The sequence below is a fragment of the Dasypus novemcinctus genome, chromosome 1 (assembly GCF_030445035.2).
Source record: "Dasypus novemcinctus isolate mDasNov1 chromosome 1, mDasNov1.1.hap2, whole genome shotgun sequence".
NCBI classification, from domain to species: domain Eukaryota; kingdom Metazoa; phylum Chordata; class Mammalia; order Cingulata; family Dasypodidae; genus Dasypus; species Dasypus novemcinctus.
In genome coordinates, this window is record NC_080673.1 from 87,555,515 (window position 1) to 87,577,073 (window position 21,559).

Here is a 21,559-nt window from a genome sequence, read left to right on the forward strand (position 1 = left end):
AAAGTCTACAAAAGTCACAGAGTGGTAAGTGCTGTGAAGGAAAATAAAGTCTGCTCAAAGAATGGGAAATGAGGAAGAGTACAATTTTAGCACAGGGCATTAGAAATCTAAGCAAAAAATAATGACAGCTTGGACTAAGGTGGTGGCAACTTGGGTTACCTCCTAAACAGACTGGAGATAAGAAAAGTCATCTGGTCTTGGGGGACTGGATATGAGAGATTATGGAGTGTTGTGTTAAGGATAACTTCTAGGTTAGTGGCTACTTGCATCCCATTCATTAAGGTAAGTATGTGTGAGAAGAAAAGAACCTAGTAGTTTTGAAGTACGCCAACATTTAATGACTGAGGAGAAGAAAATGAATATGAATAAGGGATAGGGAAGAAGCACCCAGGGAGGTGGATGGAAAATACAGAGTGTGAAATCATGGGAGTTAAGGAAGGAGACAGAAGCATTAAATGCTGCCAAGAGATCAAGTACAAGGATCAGTAATGTCTACTGGATTTTGATAATTACTTTGATGTTTTGAAGGTGTGTGTGGGGGGTGGAAGGCAGAAGGAGGGTGAATGTTAGAGTACCCTGATGACTGAGTAAGTGGTAAGGAAATGGAGGCCTCAAGACTAGACAAGTCATTAAGTTGTGAAAAGAAAAAGATACAAGATAGGGTAATAGCTGGAGGGAGATGTGGGGATCTAAATCAGGCTTTCTGGGCTTTTTGCTTCTTTTTGGCTTTCAGATTAAAGACACATGCTCAAAAGGGTACAGTCAAGAGAGTGGAGTTATATATCCTGAAGACAGAAGGGTCTGTACCAAGGCACAGAGTACATAGAGGTTGGACAGATATAAGGGCCATTCAGAAGGTATAATCTCCAAGACTTTATAACCTGGATTTGAAGGATGAGTGAAAGGAAGAGTCTAATACAATTCTCTGATTTATGGCCTTGACTATATATTGTTTCACCACTTAAAAGGCAGAGAACAAAGCAGAAGAAATGGATGGAACTTAGAAAAAGAGTAAAAAAGGAAGAAAGGGATATCAGAAGGAAAGAAAAATAAGTTCAGCTTTATAAACTCTTTCCTTCCCATGGAAGGGCTATAGATATTCTGAGCTCATCAGTATGCAGTTGGTAGGTAAAGCTATGTGTTTTCATGACATTGCCCAGGGAAAGGAAAGAAGGGAAAAAAAGGAAATTAAGGAAGGAAAATATATTAAGGAAGAACAGAGCAAGGTCAGGAGAGAGCCCTTGGGAGTCTTTAAAGTATAACACATGGGAAACAGACTTGGCCCAACGGATAGGGCGTCTGGCTACCACATGGGAGGTCCGTGGTTCAAACCCCGTGTGGAGCTGGCCCACGCACAATGCTGATGCGTGCAAGGAGTGCCCCTGCCATGCAGGGGTGTCCCCTGCATAGGGGAGCCCCATGCGCAAGGAGTGCGTCCCATAAGGAGAGCCACCCAGCGCAAAAGAAAGTGCAACCTGCACAAGAATGGCATGGCACGCAGGGAGAGCTGACACAACATGATGCAACAAAAAGAAACACAGATTCCTGGTGCCACTGATAAGGATAGAAGTGGTCACAGATGAACACACAACAAATGGACATAGAAGAACAGACAAGTGGAGGTGGGGGGGAAGGGGAGAGAAATTAAAAAAAAAATCTGAAAAAAAAATAAAGTATAATACAGAATGTTAAAAAAAATCTATATCCATTTAAGTCCACTACTGTTTTCCTTCCTAACTTCTGAAATTTCAAGAAATCACCTTATACTTTTAAATGTTTGAGTTAACAAACATACTGAAAATTAAACTGAATATCTCAGTACTGACAGTAATGATTACTGCATTTTAGCAAAATACATTATGTAAAATATTTTAAAAATTCTCATTGGTACTCTACATGGTTTCCTGTAAAAAAAAAAAGGTGTGCTAACACAAAATTGGTGGGTTGTGTGGATAAGTATATGACTATGGTGATTTTTGCCATTAGAGATTATCTTAAGATGTGAAAAAAATGAAGGCTAGGGAAAACCCTGATTTGTAGAGCTTACAAATTCATAAGTAATACTTTTTGGTTATTCGCATTCAACAAACATGAGATGCCAAGAGTGAAAAGAGATAAAGATAAAACATAGTCCCTTACCTTGAGTTACCGGCCCATATCATACTGTACTCCATGGGTCAGCAAACTCCAGTCATAGGCCAAATAAAGCCTTCTGCCTGTTTCTGTAAATAAAGTTTTATTGGAACACTGAGACACTCATTTGTTTACATAATGTCTATGATGGCCTTTGTGTTGAGTAGTTGTGATGAGACAGAAGGGCCAGCAAAGCCTAAAATAAGTACTATCTGGCTCTTTCAAAAAAGTTTGCCAGCTTCTGATATAGAGCACAAATAAGTCTGTAAGAAGTATTATTTTCTCAGGGAGATAATATCATCTCAAAGGGGTTGAAACAGGTTTTATAGGGAAGGCAATATTTAAGGATGAGTAAAAGCTAACCCAGAATAGAAGAAAAGGCATTCTAGTTAAGAAAAAATATCACAGATAAAGAACAAGGGTATGAGGACATAGTATTTTAGAAAAATAGGAACAAGTATAGTCCATCTGGTAGATAGAATATTAGGAGTGGAGCAGTAAGAGAAAAGCAGAGAATAAGGCAGGTTAAATAGATTGTTTCCTTGTTAGGAGTTTAAATTTGATACCACCATCAATTGGAAGGTAATATTTATCAAAAAATAGTTAAATAATAATGTTTATGAATGAATTAAATTTTTGGAAATTAGGATAGATTCAATGTTATCCTTTTAATGTTATTCTTAATGATTTGCATGCTAACATAATTTTTGGATGTGAGAGCAAGGTGTGAAATCACAGGTTCGCCAATGGCAAACTACATACAATCCTGATACACAAATGGACATTACTGTGCACATTTGAATGCTGTGAAATTCATCATGCTGTCAGAGAAGGAAAAATGTCTGAGCAATTTAGCTGTAGAAATCAGGAAGCCTATGGAGGTCGTTAAGCAAGAGAACGGCATAACTTTGTATGGTTTTTGAAAGCCTAATTTCATGGATAAGGGAGTATGGCCTAAAATGTGAGAGACAAGTTGGAGAAAGCAGTCTGAAAGCTGTTGACCAGGTAATTAGAGAGAGGTAGAGGACGATGAAGTTTCTAGCTTAGAAAACTATGAATGGTGCTATTAACAGAGTTAGGGACTACATGAAGCAAGGGAAGAAGAGGTCAGAGGGAAAAGAAACTATTTAGATAGGTTGATCTGAGGGACCTTGATACATCCAAGCGTAGTACTTCAGTAGGCAGCTGAGTATATAGTACCTAAGCTCTGAAAAGAGGACTCTGCAGAAGTCAGGTAATTTGGAAGTGGTTGAAATCATACGAAAGGAAGGAATTTCTTCAGTGGCAGTGATGTGGGCTATGGGTGGAAGGCTCTTTGTCTCTTCAGAAATAACTAAGCTGTTTGACTTGTGTCTCTTCAGAAATAACTAAGTTGTTTGACTTGTGGGTGTGAAACGGTAAGAGGCTGCAGTCCTGCTCTTAGGGACCAGCAGGCTCCAGTCCCAGGAAATGTTTAACAAAGCAAGGGCTATAAACTTTAAGTATTTAGGGGAAATGCAAAAACCAAGGCTTATCTAAAATGTCTGGAGTCCTTGCTAAAAGCTTACCTAAGATGTGAAAGAGATATATGCTAATTGAAGCCTATTGAGAACTGAAACAAAGGGACCATTTGGCCTTTCCTCTCTGTATAAAAGACGTTTGAAAATCTTGTTCGGGGCTCGGGATTCAAACAGAAAGCTCCCGAGTCCGGCCGGCCGTCAATAAACCATTTTTTCCTTCTCAAAATCATTCCTGAGTCCTGGCCTCTCTATACTCAAATAATTGAACTTCTCTTAAATTCCACAACATTAATGGCGACCACGAAGGGACAATAAATGAAGGCCAGAGACGGTAGCATTTTGCTGCCCCTTCCAAATCCCCGAGGAAGCCGGGAGGACTCGGGTGAACCCCAAATCTGGGCGCCCCTGGATTAAATTTAATCCAGAAAAGATGTGGGCTCCACCAGAATCTTCCCGACAAAAATCGAGGGCAATGGAAGGTCTGAAGAGAAGGATTCTGGGAACGAAAAAGAACTCTGAACATGGAAGAAGGTAAGACTCCCCGGGTGAGCAGAGTCTGGAAGGCCCTAGCTTTAATTGCTAGGAAGGGGAGGCTGATCACCTCCCGAGAGAACCCTAGTAGCCCCAGAAGGCTGGGGGGAAGCCGTTCTCTCTAGGCTTGGGAAAAGGAGGAAAACCGGGGAAAAGCCCTGGTGTTTTGGGTTTGTCTAACTGCATGTTAGAATCTGGTACTGGTCTTATATCCACTAAAGGAGTGGAGTCTCGATTTTAATAGGAAGGGTATTTATAGGTTCGAGTCCTAATATCCTGGAAATTGGTCTAGATTAAGGAAAACAAAACTTGGTTACAGGAAAATGGATCGGCTTTTCTGGTGGAGCTTGGTCTGGGTGTAAAGTTTAAACAGTGGAAAAGTCTAGCTGAAATCTTTTGTTATGGTGCTAATTTGTGAATGAATTCGCTTTATACCAAATGTTAAGTGTTCTGAGGTTTGTGATGGCTGTGGGGGCAGCTGTGGTGAAAATAAATATATAAACTTGTGAGTCAGATTAGTGACCTTTGTGCTTCTGTCTGTGTCAGCTCAATGTTAGTGTTGGAGTTGTGTCCTTACATAAAGTAGAATTACAGCTGAGCTGGAGCCCTCCCTTGCCATTGGCAAGGGGGTGAAATGATTCTGGGGCAAAAGCTGAGGAGTCTGGATGTTTGCGGAGTCTAGATGTTTGTGCATGCTCTGCTGTCTTGTCTCTGGTCTGGCCCTTTGCCGGGGCTTGGAGGCCATCTGTGTCCGCGCCAAGCACCCAAGTTTGTTGGGGATGTCCCAGTCAGGGTGGCTGGGTCCCTGGGAGAGTTGCCAAATTTGAGTAGGTTCTGTCTGCCCATTTTGGCTGAAAGCTGGAAAGGGGGGAGCGGCTTGCCCCTTTCCAGTGAGTCCACCCTTCTATTCATAAGCCGCATTCCTGTTTGTTGTGCACCCGGCTGCCTGGAAGGGGGGGAAGTGAAGGAGGTGAAAAGCAGAATCAGAATAAATGCGGTAAAGTTCCCTCCTTAGGGTGTCAAAGCCAAAATACGTTTGCATTCTGCTCAGGTTCTTAGAAGGTATTGTAGTAACCTTAAGTAAGAGAATGTGTTCTGTGAAGGTAAACTTTGTATTAAGGGTATAAATAATTATAAAAGTTTTACAAAGCATTGTTTAAGGTATTTAAGTGGCTAATTGCAGAAAGTCATTATTTAACAAAACTGAATTGATAATAATAATAATAAAAGGCAATTTTATAACAAACTTATTCGGCAGCCAATCTCCCCTGCCAACTTACTTCCAAAAAAACTGTTTCTGGTATTACATGCTACTAAGTATTTAAAGTGAAGAAAAGTTCATTATTTTAACAAACTTGTTTAGTATTAATGGCAATTATATGTTGTAAGAAGTTTGCCTGGTAATTTCCCAGTTTAAACCTTTGTCGGCCATAAATTGAAGAAAAAAAAAAAAAAAAAACAAAGATTAGGTTAATTTTCACATAAGAAAAATGTTGATGTAACCCGGCGGCCTGCTGCCTCAGTCTCCCACTCCCGGGTTGGACAGCAGTGGAGGAGACCAGTTTAGGCCAGTCCTATGGGCAGTGGAAGGATGCCCAAGAAGGAGCTAACTAAGTCGGTGCCATTTCAGCACTAAATTCTATTCCTTATTTGACAAAGGGGGGAGCAGGTAAAAACTAAAATGGTTGGAATGTGATAGAGGAAGCAGTTAAATCAAACTTTTGCGTGGGAAAGTTAAATCTCAGATAAGCTGTAACTTCTGAAGTATCCAATCTATGGAAAACAGAGGAAGAGCTTGCATGCTAGGCTTAGGGGTATAAATTGTGTCATTTTTCTTTGTTCGGGGCACCAGCCATATCTGGCTCTGCGCCCCTTCTTGCAAGATTGAGAATAAATTATTTTCTTCTCCACAATCTGGTGAGCCTTAATTCTTCCAGAAGATTTCTTTCCAATGAAATAAAGGTAATTAGTGGCTCTATTAACAAATTTCAGTAAGTAAAGGAAAGTCCATAAAAACTATGGAGAGATCTTTCCTGGGTTATGATTTTTAAAAAAATTAAGTAATTGTGTAATGTGTTTTAAAACCTGGTAGTCAGTATGCATGTGTTTTAAAACCTGGTAGTCAGTATGCTTTTAATTTAATAATTTTGATAACTTAAAGAAAAGAAGTTTTTAGCTTCCTGTAAGGGAAAAAGAGAACATTCCTTGCATAAACTATTATGGTTTCAATTTTATTTAACTTGAGTGTAATCTCCCATAGTTAATTTATAAACTAAATTAACATTATGTACGAAATCTTTAGAGTAATGAAAATTGTAAGTTCACATTGGTGAAATTAGGCTAAAGGAAAAAGATTATAGATATGCTCTCTTAAATAAAGAGTAAATTTCTTTCATTGGTAATTGTAATTTAGTAAGTTTATTTAAACATGAGGTGTCTAGTCAATGCGGTTATAGTCAATTATAAGGAGTTTGTAAAACATCTTCCAAACTGAAAATGTTTAAATAGTTCTAATTGTAGAAGTCATTGTTAACTAAAGAAACTTAGATTGGTATTGGTAGCAGAAATAACTTCATGATAATAAACCTGTCTGAAGGCCACTGCAAAATACACATTTAAGTAAATGGTAATAAAAAGTTGTCTTGATTCTATTGGAAATATTCTGTTTTCATTCTAACAATGAAAAGTATTTTTCCTCTATTACTAAAGTAAAGTACCTACTGTTATCTTCATAGTAAAATTGTGTAAGTAAATAGTCATTTGATATATGTATTGCGTTAAGTTGTTTAAAATATATATAAAACAAGGAATAAACTTTAACATTGTCAAACTCTTGTGCATTCGAACCAGGCCTTGTATACATTACAGGTGGCCTCTCCATGTGAGTTATTGGCTAGGCTGGTCACTGACCCCTCAATTAAAAATATGTGCTATATCAGTCTCTGGTTCTGCTCCTGAAGTCGATGGAAACTATATTGCAGTTTCAAGCTCCTGCAAGCAATAATGACTCGGTACAGCCAAGTGTACAATGGATATCGCCTCCAGACTGGCACTGTTCCATGGTGCCAGAGAGCACTATGCACCAGGCTAGTAGAATACTGGAAAATCTCTGGAATACTGGAAGGATGCTGCAACTTGCTCACTGCGTTGAAGAACATGCTAAGTGGAGCCATGATACCAGGAGACTGTAAGTAAAACTTAAACACAATTGGCATTATGGCCTGCTCTCATGGAGAGATAACATGTAAAGTATTACAAACCTGAAACTCAAAACTAATAATGGCAACTCTGAATCCTTATGCATTAAGTAATACATTAGTTAATATTAAGTGCTGTACTTTTATCCTGTACTAAATATATGCCTAATAATTGTAATGTTATCTTTTCTATTTTGGACCAAGTGCAGAAGTATATTAGACATGTTAAATTCCTGGTAAAATCATTTTCTAAACAGTTAATAACATGTCTATAGAATAAGGTGGCAGTCTCAGCCAGTCTCAAGTTAGCAAAAGTGAGGCTTGCTTGCTGATGGTGAGTCACCTATTGAACAAGTCAAAATTGCTAGAAATTGTACAATGAAAACCAAGGTGTAAAAATCTTTATTCTGTAGTTCTGATCACTCCCACAGGTGAAAACTAAGAGTATTTCCAAATTAGTGTTCTAATCCTGAGTGAAGCCAGTTGCCCAAGGAGTGCCAGTTCACCAGGAGCATCTGACAGAGTGAATGAGTGTCAATCATTGAACAGCTTGGAATGTGTCTTCAGACAAAGCTAAGTGTCTGTTGCAATTTCTCTCTAAAGATGGATAACTTAAAAAAGAATATATATGCTGTTCCCACCAGCTTTTAAGGAATGCCATCTTTATAGGCATCTAACCTTGTCTACCTCTGTAATCCAATGTGTCCTCTTTTAAAAAAACGGGTATTCCAAATTTTTAATTAAGTTTGTTTCTTTCAGAGTGAACATCTTATTAACCATATGAAAACTTCATCCAACTTCGTACAGAATGCCAGATCCATCTTCCTCCAGTTAGAATAAATTAAGAGTTTTACACCTTATTAGGCAATGACTACAGCCCATGGCCAGCAGGAAGCAGTTACAGAAAAGAGATCGTCTCCCTTCAGCACCCCTTTTAAATTAAAGGTGTAAACTCTTTAAGAGTAAAATAAAAGTAATAGATGGATCTGGAACCTGACTGGAAATCCACGTGAGTGCCAGTGGCAGCAGAATAACTGCGGGAGGCCCCTGCCCAAGATTCTGCTGTCCAGAATGAAAAGTTCTAAACTTCTAAAAACGGTCCTGGATGCTGTACTAAAGACTGATAAATAATCAATCAAAACAACAGACAGCCATCCACCTCATAGCTCCAACAATAATTATGCCAAAGCTTAGCAAGTTAATCTTTGGCAGAAAGGGGGGAATGATGTGGGCTATGGGTGGAAGGCTCTTTGTCTCTTCAGAAATAACTAAGCTGTTTGACTTGTGTCTCTTCAGAAATAACTAAGTTGTTTGACTTGTGGGTGTGAAACGGTAAGAGGCTGCAGTCCTGCTCTTAGGGACCAGCAGGCTCCAGTCCCAGGAAATGTTTAACAAAGCAAGGGCTATAAACTTTAAGTATTTAGGGGAAATGCAAAAACCAAGGCTTATCTAAAATGTCTGGAGTCCTTGCTAAAAGCTTACCTAAGATGTGAAAGAGATATATGCTAATTGAAGCCTATTGAGAACTGAAACAAAGGGACCATTTGGCCTTTCCTCTCTGTATAAAAGACGTTTGATCGGGGCTCGGGATTCAAACAGAAAGCTCCCGAGTCCGGCCGGCCGTCAATAAACCATTTTTTCCTTCTCAAAATCATTCCTGAGTCCTGGCCTCTCTATACTCAAATAATTGAACTTCTCTTAAATTCCACAACATTAAGTATATATGTGAAGAGAACTAAATAAAGTAAAAACAGAGGAAAGCTCCATAGTTAATAAGGTGGAGTAAGAACAACCAAGAGAGGAACATGAAAAGAAGATAAAAGTGATGCTGCAGAGGTCAAGGGCATAGTTCTAAGAAAAGGCGACTAATTTATCACACAGAATAAAGAGTCAAGTAGTTGAGATATATTCACGAGATCTTTTGTTGACAATGTACTGAGGGACATATCAACCAAATGTTACCTACAAAATAAAAAGCTTAAGCAATTAGTGGTTAAGGAAAAGGGCTCTGAATTCAGAGAGACCTGGAGGGAAATCCTGCTATCTTGGGCAAGTTAAACTTTCTAAGCCTCAATTTTCAACCTATAATTGTATGTAATACTATTTACCTTCTGCATAGGACTGTGGTGAGGAATAAATGAGACAGATAACATAACATGCTTAGAATGGTACCCAACACATAGGAAATGATCAAATATTGGCAGCTGTTATTAAAATCATTATTACTGGTGAAGGAAACTGAATAATTGTAAACTATTGCCTGAAGGCAACTTCGCTGCTGGAACCAAAAAGGCCAAGAAACTTCAAGATGAAAACAAACAAGATCATACCTTTACATAAAACTACAACACCTCACAAATGGAACACTGTAGAATTATTTGCTAAGACAAAGATGGGAATTAAAATGCAACACAACATATTTGGGTCCTCAGACAAAGAAAGAAAAAAACTAAGAAAAAGACATTTAGATAAAAGTCTAAACAATTTAAAAAGGAATGACAGAAGCCAAAAAGCAGGAGAGAGAGACAGTGTAACACAATGAAAAAGAAGAAAAAACTGCACAATGTAAAGAAATTAATCCTAATTCCAACTTGAACTATGGAAACTTTCAAATGACCTTATGATAAATCATATTATCTCTTTGGACCTCAGGTTCCTCATCTGTACAGGCTTTACATGCCAGCTTTAAATTATAATTCTGAATTAAACAAAGACTTAGTAATGAAATCTGAAAATATGATAACAAAGTGACAACTATGAAACTTGGAAAAAGTGAATGAAAGATTTAAAAAAGGGTAATTTGCATGCTTGTGCAGTGATACTAAGAGAAAATATAAATGAAGTTGGAAAAAAGGTTTAGAAAAATTTACCAGTAACAGAACTATAAATAACTACTAATAGAAGCTGCTTTATGTCTTACCTGTAAAATGAGGGAATGTCTTTATATATTAGCAGGGACTGCTGGAAGGAAAATGAATTCTGGGCATGACAGACCAATTATTATGATTTCTATTTCATGCATATTAATTCCACCTCCCCAGCTACATTATAAACTGTTTCTCTGTAAAGGTTCAGCTGGCAAATATTGTAGGTTTATGAGGCACAGTCTCTGTCAAAACTACCTAACTGTACCATTGTTAACACAAAAGCAGCCTTAGACAATACGCAAATGAATGAATGTGGCTGAGTCGCAGTAAAACTTCATTTACAAAAACAGCCAGCAGGCTTTGTTTGTTGAACCCTATTATAAACAATTTGAGATCTAGAACTGATTCTTTTATCTTTTCCATATCCCACTGTGGTATGCAATATAGCTCTAGCCTCCCTGCAAGTACTCAATAAGTAACTATGGCTGATTGATCAAAGTTCTTTCCATTTCATCAGAGGACCATCAACCTCAATGTAAAATAAGCTGTAAACTTGGGATATTAACATATGAGAAAGTATACTAAAAATAGAGTAACACTACAGCAATGGCAAACAGAAGAGTACTGGTTATTTTTAATACAAGATTTCTAGTACTGCCCAGGGAAAAGGAAGACTGGCCAGCAGATGGAGCTCTCTAGAATGTACAAGCAAGCAAAACTCCATAATGAAGAAGGATAAATTGTTAGGATGTCTAAATTTTATTCCTAAAGGATACTGAACTCTTTCTCTTTTAATCACCAGATAAGGTTTCCAAGATACCTCAACACTGATATTGACATTCTGACTAGTCAAAAAATTATTCTGGTCTTTATAGTAAAGAATTATGTAGTATATTATAAATGAAAAAGTTGGTAATTCTAGTTTTCAGATTGGATAGTTGAATTGAATGATCTGACTATGACGTACCTCTGAGAAATGTGCAAGGCTAAAAGGCCCGACTCAGGATTATAAAGCAGCCCTGTGAAGGCCGAAGTTGAATCAGCCTAAGAAAGCCAGTGTACCCTATGCTCACCATGGTGAGAAATATAAATTTTTCCAGTTTTTATGATTACTCCAAAAGTTTTTCACCCTTAGATGAACTTCCAGAGTTAAAGTCTTACCTATACCTTAAAGAAAATCCAAACTAAATGTTAACAAATAGCAACTAAATGAGAGGCAAAGTTAACCCTATTCTGCAAATAACAATTAACTATGTCCACCTACATGCTTATTAAAAGCTAAAATAATATTAAAGTAAAACAATAAGTTAATCAGAAGATTCAAGTAAGCAAACTGTTAAAAGTTACATTTATGGATTAAAACAGAGAAGATAAAGGTCACCATTGTACTATTACATTTTTAAGGCATATCTACAGGCAATTAACACTCACACTGGCTTTCCCCCTAACTTCCCTATGCTGCCAATCTCAAGTGCTCAGGGAGAACCTAATTTTAATACCACCCTTCAAACATAATTAATTTTTAAATTCAACATGAAAGAAGAAAACACAAACCCCAAAGTCACCACATAAGGTAGTTCAAAATCAAATACAAATGATTGTTGCTTAACCACTTACAGTATTTTTACAGTTAGAATTTCTTGCAATTTTAACACCCTACAACACAATTACAAATAAATAATAAAGCAAAAAAGTTTGTGGCATCTATTCTTTAGGCAAGGCTAGATAAAAAGCCTAAATATATGATTGCATGCACACACAAAAAACTAGAAATAAATTAGGTGAGACTGGGTGACAAGATAAAACAGCTGTCATGTCTCTTTGTAACAATATTAATAACCCCAAAGCCCAGGAAACCAAAGAACTAAACTAGGCACAAAATCTAGAAGTTCTGAGTTCCATTCTAGGGACATTTGGCATAAAACCTTAGCTACTTTGTACTAAGCACAGTAGTATCAAAGAGGTATCAGCACTCAATGTCTGCTGAAGGAGTGAGGAAATCATATTAAATTTCATAAGATTTCCATTACCAAAAGATCCAAATTATAAATCATTTAGCTTTGTTTTGCTCATGATGAACATCTTATTATCTAATAATGTTGGCTAAGTGGGACAGATCCTGAAAGTCTAGCAATGTATTCCAGAAAGTGCACAATAGTCTTATTCTTCATACAAAGTTGGCATGGTTCAGATTTTCAATAATAGGTATGAATTCCTGGGAGATATTTAGCAACAAAGTGAACTCCATAGGAATTAATTCTAATTCTTTCAATACCCTATGAAATAAAAACAAAAACATAAAAATGTGATAATTTCGAAATTCTAATTCTGCGGATGATGTGAGAGGGAACACATTAAAGGTGTTCCAGTTTTACTCGTGAGAAGTGAGGTTCAGAAGGACTGTGGCTGACCTAGTGTTACAGGCTCGTGAGAAATAATCAGGGTATCGCATTCCTCTTGGAATTCCAAATAAATGAACATGAAAAAACTACAACACACTGCATCTCTTGTTATCAGCACCAAGAAAAATGCCCATTTTTAAGCCCAGGAATTCAGCATGTCTTTGTACCTATCGAAGAACTAATCAGTGTCCGGAACCCTATTTCATTCCAGTATCCAAATGACTCCTTAAAATTCACCAGGCGTCACCTTCGGAGCCAGAGGCTCGCCTGCTCTGCCAAGACCAGTGAGAGGATCACACAGAGGCACTTCCTTTGGCATTAAACCCAGGCTCAACGTAGGGTGTGTCCGGGTTGCTGTGGAGGCCGGACTGCTGTCCATCGGCGTGAGGAAGCCCCCATGACAGGGTCCCCCTGTGACAGCGCGCACCACGCTGGAGGAGGCAGGACGGACACTTCGCCCCCTCCTCCAGCTCTTTTCCAGGGAGGCCAAGAGTTGGTCCCTGGAGACCAGGGTTCCCATCACGACCACCCGCCCCTCGCGTAATAAGGCATGATGACAGCGGGGATCCAGGCCCGCGCCAAGTCGTCACCAGTGAAAGGGGTCGAATAGGAGGAGTCACGGGCGCCGGGCCCCTCCCCCGCGGGCTTACCCTCCGCCGCCTCCTACTCGCTGCAGCCTCGCGGCTTCCTTGCGGAGGAGGCCGAAGCACTGCGTCCAACAGCAGTTCCCCATTGCATGCCGCCCAGGCGCCGCCGCGCCTCCGACTCCCGCGCAGAGCCCAAACCCAGGCCCGGCAGCCGCATCCGCACGGCGCGAGCCTGAGAGGGAATCCGGGGCCGAGGACCAGCCAGCCGGAGCGCGGCGGCGGGAGCGACTGAGGCGAAGGGAAGGACGAGGTGCTGTGAACAAAGACAGCGGTTACTCCAGCGGCCGCCGAGACGCCGCCGCCGTGCGAGGGAGGAGCGCGGACCCGCGAGGTCTGGACTGCCTCGCCGTCCTCATGGCTGCTAGCCTGCCGCAGCCCCCAGCCCAGCACGAGTGACCGCCTCCAGCTGCCAAAGAAGGCCAGTCCCTGCGAGTCGCGCGCCCAGGCCCCGCCCTCCCCCTCTCCCGGCCCCGAGCTCCGCCGCCGACGCCGCCACACCCCCGGCTCATCCCGGGCCCCAATAGGGCGCGTTCCCTTGGCGACCCGCCTCCTCCGGGTCCTGGCCCTTACGTCACTTCCGACAGTTCAGAAATCTCCGTGAAGGGGCCCCCACAATTCGAAGGGGTGGATGTCTGTTTTGCTGGACCTTGGCCTGACTAGGAAATCTTTTAACTGCTTGCTTCCCACTTCTCGGTCTCGAACGCACCGGGTGGCACACGTCAAGGTTCAGCGTCAAACTTTGTACCAAAGCCTTGTGAGTGGCTTAGTTAGAGCCCCAGGTCAGGTGTCAGGGTGTGATAGGGCAGTTCTCGGTGCAGTGTGTGCTTAGTTTTGTAAATATTGAACCATAACTGAGAAATAAAGTCAGAGAAATTGCTTTGAACGTACCAAGAATTCTTTTCTTCCGGCCTCTGGTCTGCGTTGCGTTCTCCAAATGGTTAACATTGTGTAGGCAAACTTATTGATGTTGCCCTACTGGCCTCATTTTGTTTTAAAATCAAATCTTAGAATAATTTCGGGTACAGTTGGAGTCTGGAAGAAATTGGTACGAGGATTGGGGTTTTTCAGGGACACCAGTCTTGCTAACCCACCAAGCAGGTGGCCCAGAACTGTTGCAAATAGGAAAAGAAACCTACTTTAATGCATGTTGCTTTGTGGCACCCTGCCTGAGGGCTACTTTAAAACTCGGTCTCAGTCAGCAGTTCCATTAAAATCAGATATAAGGCGTGGCCTAGCAAACGCCTAATCCAGTGGATAGGATGCCCTATTTACTAACCAGACACGTCAGTTTTTAGTCTTTTAAATTAAACCTAGAGTTATATTTTAGAAAATTGTTAGAAATGTTAAAATATTCTTTGAAGTCATTTTCTTGCTTCCTGGAATTTAGACAGACCTGGGGTCCAATGTTTAGCAATGCTACTTAACTAATTTTAACCTTATTTAGGTCTTAGTCATTTCTGTAATCAAATGCATAGGATATGTTTGGCCCATAGTCTGCTCTCAGTGTTTGTGGAATGACTGAATGACTTCTGGAATAGTGATTGTGTTTTCTTTCCCCTTTTCAGTCCCTGAATCAAACAAACATTCATGAGGTAGTCTTTAAAATTCAACTATTTTATTTTTTTAAATGTCATTAAATGTTTTTAAAAAAGCTGGTATATACATTCTGTGGAATACTATTCAGCAGTAGTATTGAGCTTTTGCTACTAGCAAAAACTTGAATCAATCTTCAGGGAATTAGGCTGATTGCAAAAGCCAATCCCAAAAGCTTACAAACTGTATATGCTACTTATATGACAGTTTTGAAATAATTAAAATTATGGAAAGTGGGTACAGAGTAGTGATTGCCAGAAGTCAGGAAGGGTGGAAGATAGATCCTTGTGGAGATGGAAAGTTCTGTATCTCCTCTGTGTCAATGTCAATATCCTGGTTGTGATAGGTACCATAATTTTGTAAGATGTTACCATCCTGGGGGTACATTGGCTCTCTCTGTATATTTCTTTTTTTCTGAGGGGGGGAGTTTTTAAAAAAATTTATTGAAATAGGTCACTCATACATAAACAAGTGTGTAATAGTTGTGAATGTACAAAACAAACATTATAACATCTACTACCAATACTTGCATTGTTTTTATTTTATTTATTTTTATTTTTTTGTCTTTATTTTTTTAATGTTACATTAAAAAATATGAGGTCCCCATATACCCCCCACACCACTCCTCCCATAGCAACAACCTCCTCCAACATCATGGGACATTCATTGCGCTTGGTGAATACATTTCTGAGCACTGCTGCATCACATAGTCAATGGTCCACATTATAGTTTACCCTCTCCCCCAGTCCACCCAGTAGGCCATGGGAGGACATACAATGTACGGTAACTGTCCCTGCAGTACCACCCAGGACAGCTCCAAGTCCTGAAAATGTCCCTACATCACATCGCTTCTCCCTACTCCCTATCCTCAGCAGCTACCATGGCCACTTTCTCCAAATCAATGCTACATTTTCTTCAATTACTAATCACAATAGCTCATGAAGAGAATATCAGTAAGTCCACTCTAAACCATACTCTATTCCTCCATTCTGTGGACCTTGGAATGGTTGTGTCCACTCCATATCTATATCAAGAGGGAGCTTAGATTCCACATGGATGATGGATACAATTCTCCTGCTTTCAATTTTAGGCACTCTTGGCTCTCTGGTGTGGTGGTTGACCTTCTTCACCTCCATGTTAGCTGAGTGGGGTAAGTCCAATAAAGCAGAGTGTAGGAGTTGTTAGTCTGTTGAGGCTCAGGGCCTGGCTATCACATGAACAGTCCAGAGATTCAGGTCCCCTGGGTATACACTAAACATCAATGCTAACCACAGGTCCGGTAAAAGTAACAGGAGAGGCTTGTGAACAAAGATCACATCTAAGTCCAGCTCCATCACACAGAAACACAAACTCCAAAGTAGGGCTAACTGACATGGCACTGAACTCCATCTGCCGTGACCATAGAACGTGTGGGGGGTCTGTAGCCCTCAGAAGAACCAATACCTGGGGTTGTATCTACTTTATCTGTCTCTGGGACTCTGCTAAGGTGTGCATAAGGGCAATCCCTCTGATAACCTTCCAGCTCTTTTTTGGAGACTGATAGCCATGTAAACTCATTTGTGCTTTCCCTTTCCCCCTTTTATTCAGGTCAAAAAGCATTTTTAACTCCTGATATTATACGTAGGTTGAGATATTCTGCTGGTCTGAGTTGACCCTTTTATTCAAGGTCATTTTCTAGTTACATCTTAACTGGTACTTGGTAGTAATCCCTTGGTGCCAGGAGGCTCATCCCTGGGAGTCATGTCCCACGCTGGGGGGAAGGGAATGCATTTACATGCTGAGTTTGGCTTTGAGACTGGCCACATTTGAGCAACATGAAGGCTCTCAGGAGGTAACTTTTAGGCACCCTGTAGTTCTAGGCCTTATTCTTATTTCAGGCACACAGGCTCACAAGCATAGTCATTAGTATCAAGGGCTTGTTATTGGACCATCCTTCTTTTTTGGTCTTTGCCATTGCACTTGGGGGATTGTTGCTGCTCCATTAGGAAATGTGATAGAGCTCCCCTGGTTAGGAACTCAGCACTCCCTCAGTTGTCGTTTTTAACTGTATCCACTATGAAAATATCCAAACATTTTTATGCACCCTGTATATATGCCCTGGAGAACTCCCTGCCAACCATGTGTCCCCTGTCAATAACATCCCATACCAGTATTCCTCCCCTGCCATTGTTGAACCTCTCTGTGATCCAAAACTTCTTCGATAATGAAGCCCAATATATTGCCAGGGTCCATTAATAGTAAAATGGAATATAGTGATGAGTTTAAAGGTTAGATATAGAAACATATTAATTTAGAAAAATTAAGATAAAAATAAATTGGGGTATCAAAAAATTTAAAAATGCAAAAGCTTTGTTTTTTATGTTTTGCCTTCCATCACTGCAATAAGTGTTGCCCTGTATGCAACTTGGCAAGACAACTTCTTCCATCTTTTCCTCAGTGTCGACGTCCTTTCTTTTTTCTCTTTTTCTAATTATTAAGCTTGTCTTCACAAAAGTTTTAGATCACAGTAATTCATATATACAATATACAGTGCTCCCACATATCCAATATAAAGCCCTTTTTCCTTCCACAGCAATAATCTTTTTACATGTTTGTACTATATTTACTGAAACTGATGTACAGATATTGAGACAATAGCTTTCAAACAAGGTAATACTTGGGTTTACATTGTGGTTTATATTTTAGACTATACAATTTTCTAAATTTTTAGTTATCTTTTGTTTTACATTATGATTTACATTTTAGCCTATAGGCCCCTATACATTTTTGGTGTAATTTAACATGTCCTATATACATTCATGCATAATTTTGTGGAACATTTCCATTGCCCCATAGTTACATTTGTATTATTTCTTAAAACTGGCTGTGAAACTACAATTATCTCAAAATGAAATGCCTAACTAAAATTTCAACTATGCAGACTTGCTTGGACACCTCTTTCTATAGACATTCTTATAAATATTTATTAAAAATAAATCTGATGTATCAGTAAAGGGATATGAATGAGTCCCAGATTTAATACAAATGATTAATAATAATATGAAAACTTCAGCTTTATTGCTCAAAACAATGCAAATTAAAACAGAAGTCATTTTTCATTTGCCAGGTTGGCAAAGATTTACAAATGAAAATGTTCAGTGTTTGCAAGAGTACAATGAAATGGTTCTCTCCCAAACTGCTGGGAATAGTGAAATTCATTCTGAAAAATAATTTGGAAATATATTTCAAGAATCAGAAACAAACTAGTGCTAAACAACTGGAAAATGTTTACATGAACTCTGGCCTATTCTAATAATATTATGCAGCCATCGGAAATGGTTTTGAAAAAAATATAGCATGAGAAAATGCTAACTGAATAAAGCAAAGTGAAAATGTTAGCATAGAAAATTATATATATTATATATCTAAGTCTTGTATAAAACAAAGTATATACATTCATACATACACACCTCCATACTGACATGTTCCTGAGGTCGTGTGGGGAGACTGGAAGGAAAATATCAAAATAACAAATTATCTTGGGGATGTGGATTATGGGATTTTTTTCTTATACTTCTCTGTTTTTTAATTTCCTATATATATCATCTAATACTTCTGTAATCAGAAAGGATGGATTTATAGCCAGTTCAATTAAAGTTTGATAACAAATGCAGACATTTAAAATGTGATGGGAATATGAACATGGATAGCGTATAAGAAGTTGAGGAGAGCTACATAGTATTTTTCCCTAGAAATGTACTAGACAAATTACCAAGGTAATGGAATTTACCATCATGCAATTTTTTGACCAAGTTTGACATAAAAAATCTTACCGTTATTGTTATGTGGCTTTAAAAGTTTAAAATACTGATGAATGCGGTGGTGTACTCTCCCTGGGCGGGACCTAAGCCGCGCCCTAGGAGGGACCGAGAGGGACGGATCTTCTCTTCCAGCAGGACTGCTCCCTGGCTCTGCCCGCCGGCCGCTCGCCTCTTTCCGTGCCTGCTTGGCCGGCGTGAGGGTGGGCAGGGGTGCGGATCCGGCTCTCCGACTGAGTGGGAAAATTTTTTTAAAAGCTTGAAAAGTCTTAAGGGGTGATCTGCTATTAGTTATGCAGAATTAGATTTGCCCAAGGTCATACAATTAATTAAAGGTATATCAGGAAGAAAACCCAGGTCTTATGACAGTGAGGCTTATGTTGTACAGTGGCACAGTGCTGCTTTCTCAACGCTTATGCTTAGGCCTGAGTATGAAACCAGTGAAAACCATAGTCAAGGGTATCCTGATAAGGGTTTAATTCATCACAGCTAAAGAATTCACTTATGTGGCAATTGGCCACGCAGAATATTCAGCTCACCGCTAAGAAACACACAGATCATCGACAGTGATAGATACTTGATGTCAGCTTGCTAGAGAGACTCCACCTGTCTACCTTCCAGTAGTAGGATCTCTCTCCTTCTCCATCCCTTTCAAAATCTCTTTCTTGCTGGCATTTTTTTTCCCCTCAAGTTTTGGGGAAGAGTTTTTCTTTCAGTTGGAGTGCAGTGTGTTCTTCTAACTGGATTCTGGGTTCTCTGATTCCAAATTGGAATCTCCTTCCTTTGCTCAGAGCTCCGTCTCTATTTTGCAGTTTTGAGATCAGTTGCTACCATCATGTTTTTCTGGGAGTCAGGTGGTCCCTGGAAAGAGAAGAATTCTGTGTTCTCTATTACCAGTGCTGGTCTAAACATGGACACAAACTCATCCTTTAATTCACTGGAGCGTAGGTGGGATTATTAAAATTTATACAGAGTATTAGATTTATAACTCCTGTAAAATGAAGATAATGAGCAATAATAAAATTTACTCTATGAGTTTGTTTTGAGGATAAATGAGTAAGCACATATCAAGAGCTTAGTATAATACTGTAATTCCTGTAATGTACTTATATACTATACTATAATTATACTGTAATACTGAAATATATGTGTTAACTATTACCGTTATTATTCACAGACTGAAAGAAATTTTCATGAAGTTATTCTTTCCTTTCACTAGTGTTCTGTGAAAAAGGCATTTTCAAAATCCCACCTTTTGGACATGCCCTCAGACACATTCCACTCTACTACTTGAAGTCATGTTCCAAGTAAGTGTGGCCTAGATAGAAGACGTTCCCTAGTTCTTAGGCCTTGTCTGTCCCAGGATCTGCTGCTTTCCAGGATGACTGAGAATGAGAATATCCACTGATTTAGAGGAAGACCTTGCCCTCTATTGACTGGGAATGTCTTGTACTGGAAATCCAAATAGAACACTCTCATAACACGATAATCCAGTATCAGTATGGTTCCTAAAGTCTTATTTATTCAGTCATAAATAATACCATGTGAAAGACCAATAGTTTTTTCCAGATTTAACTTGACCCATGATTACATAGTTCTTTTGTACATATTTACCCCCATTTTAAGTAAAATTTTAGTGCACTGAGTATAGTTTCAACTCCTCTCTCAACAGGAGTACATTTGACTTGAAAAAAAGAGTACATTTCCATAAGAATAAGTACTTTGCAAGCATACCACCCCTTAAATCCATACTTATAAAATAAACATTTCTCCAGTAAAGTATAAGAGAAGCATCCTGCCCAATACAACTTCGTATATTATCATATAGAGTGGTTTAGGTCCTTAAAATCACTGCTTCTCAAATGACTTTATTTCACAAGATGGTCTTTTACTTTATGTTTGCATACCAAATAGCTAAATGGACCATTCAAGTGATTCTCCAAGAACAAAGGCACAAAGTTGTCTTAAAGATAAAAGGGAAGGTAGAAGTGGAAATTATATCTCTTAGCTTAATCACCTCTGTCTCATTTCTTCTGACTTGTAGGTGTATGATAAGCCTCCTTAGTTGCTCAGTATAACTGAGTCCAAGGCACTCTAATTGATTTGCTTCATTTTTTGCTCACCCAACATTTACATTTCACGAAGAGTGAAAATAAGGGGAATAGTTATATGGTTCATATGTAGTGCTTCCACTGAGTAGAGTTTGTTCCAGGTCTCTCTTAACATGTTAGAAACCTGTACTACTAAATGGAAGAAGGAAAAATTCACATAAAGAATCATTAAGTAGGGAAGTGGTATTTAACTGCTAAAGAAATTCTACTGAAGTAGAAGAGGTACCACCCCTGGAAGTAAGGAGAAGTAAATGAAGAAGGAACTTAGAAATTTATAGCAAAGGGCTTGCAAGACAGAGATTGAACTCTGAGAAGGTATGGATGTCATAGAAACATGCTGCTTGCTAAAATTGTAATGGAGAAACTTGATGGAAGATGCCCACCAACGAATCACAAGAGCAGCCCAGTGCTGTGGTCTGGAGGATGCTCATCACTGAAGAAGAGGGCTGCTGCCACTGTGGTAAACAGTGCCAGGCCTCCTTCATGCAGATCCATTTGCCACCACGTGGAGAAAAGAGCAGGAAAAAAAAAAAAAGAAAAGAATTCTCTTCTGCTTCTGAGGCAGGCTAGTAAAATAGGGAATCAATAGATGGATCTGGAACCTGGTAGAAAAGCCTCCACCACTGAACACTGGGCCATCGGTATCACCTAGAAGGCTGATGGAAGAACTTGGAAGAACTCCCAATCAGAATCAGATTTCTTCTGGAAGCCAGGAGAAGCCCAGGATATTTTCCAGGGGCCTTATCATTGGGCTTTTGGACATTGATGGGTGGGATAACCAA

At 39.4% G+C, this 21,559-nt stretch overlaps 1 protein-coding gene across 2 annotated transcripts in view; it reads right to left on the minus strand.

Annotated features, from left to right (window-relative positions):
- AP1AR (adaptor related protein complex 1 associated regulatory protein) overlaps window positions 1-21,311 on the minus strand; it is a 58,623-nt gene extending 37,312 nt beyond the window's left edge. For both annotated transcript variants that reach the window (XM_004480861.5, XM_004480860.5), the window contains exon 1: window positions 13,280-21,311. In XM_004480861.5, the coding sequence (XP_004480918.1) occupies window positions 13,280-13,362 (83 nt within the window). In that variant the 5' untranslated portion in view covers window positions 13,363-21,311. The remainder of the gene's footprint in view (window positions 1-13,279) is intronic.
- Window positions 21,312-21,559: the final 248 nt, after the last annotated feature.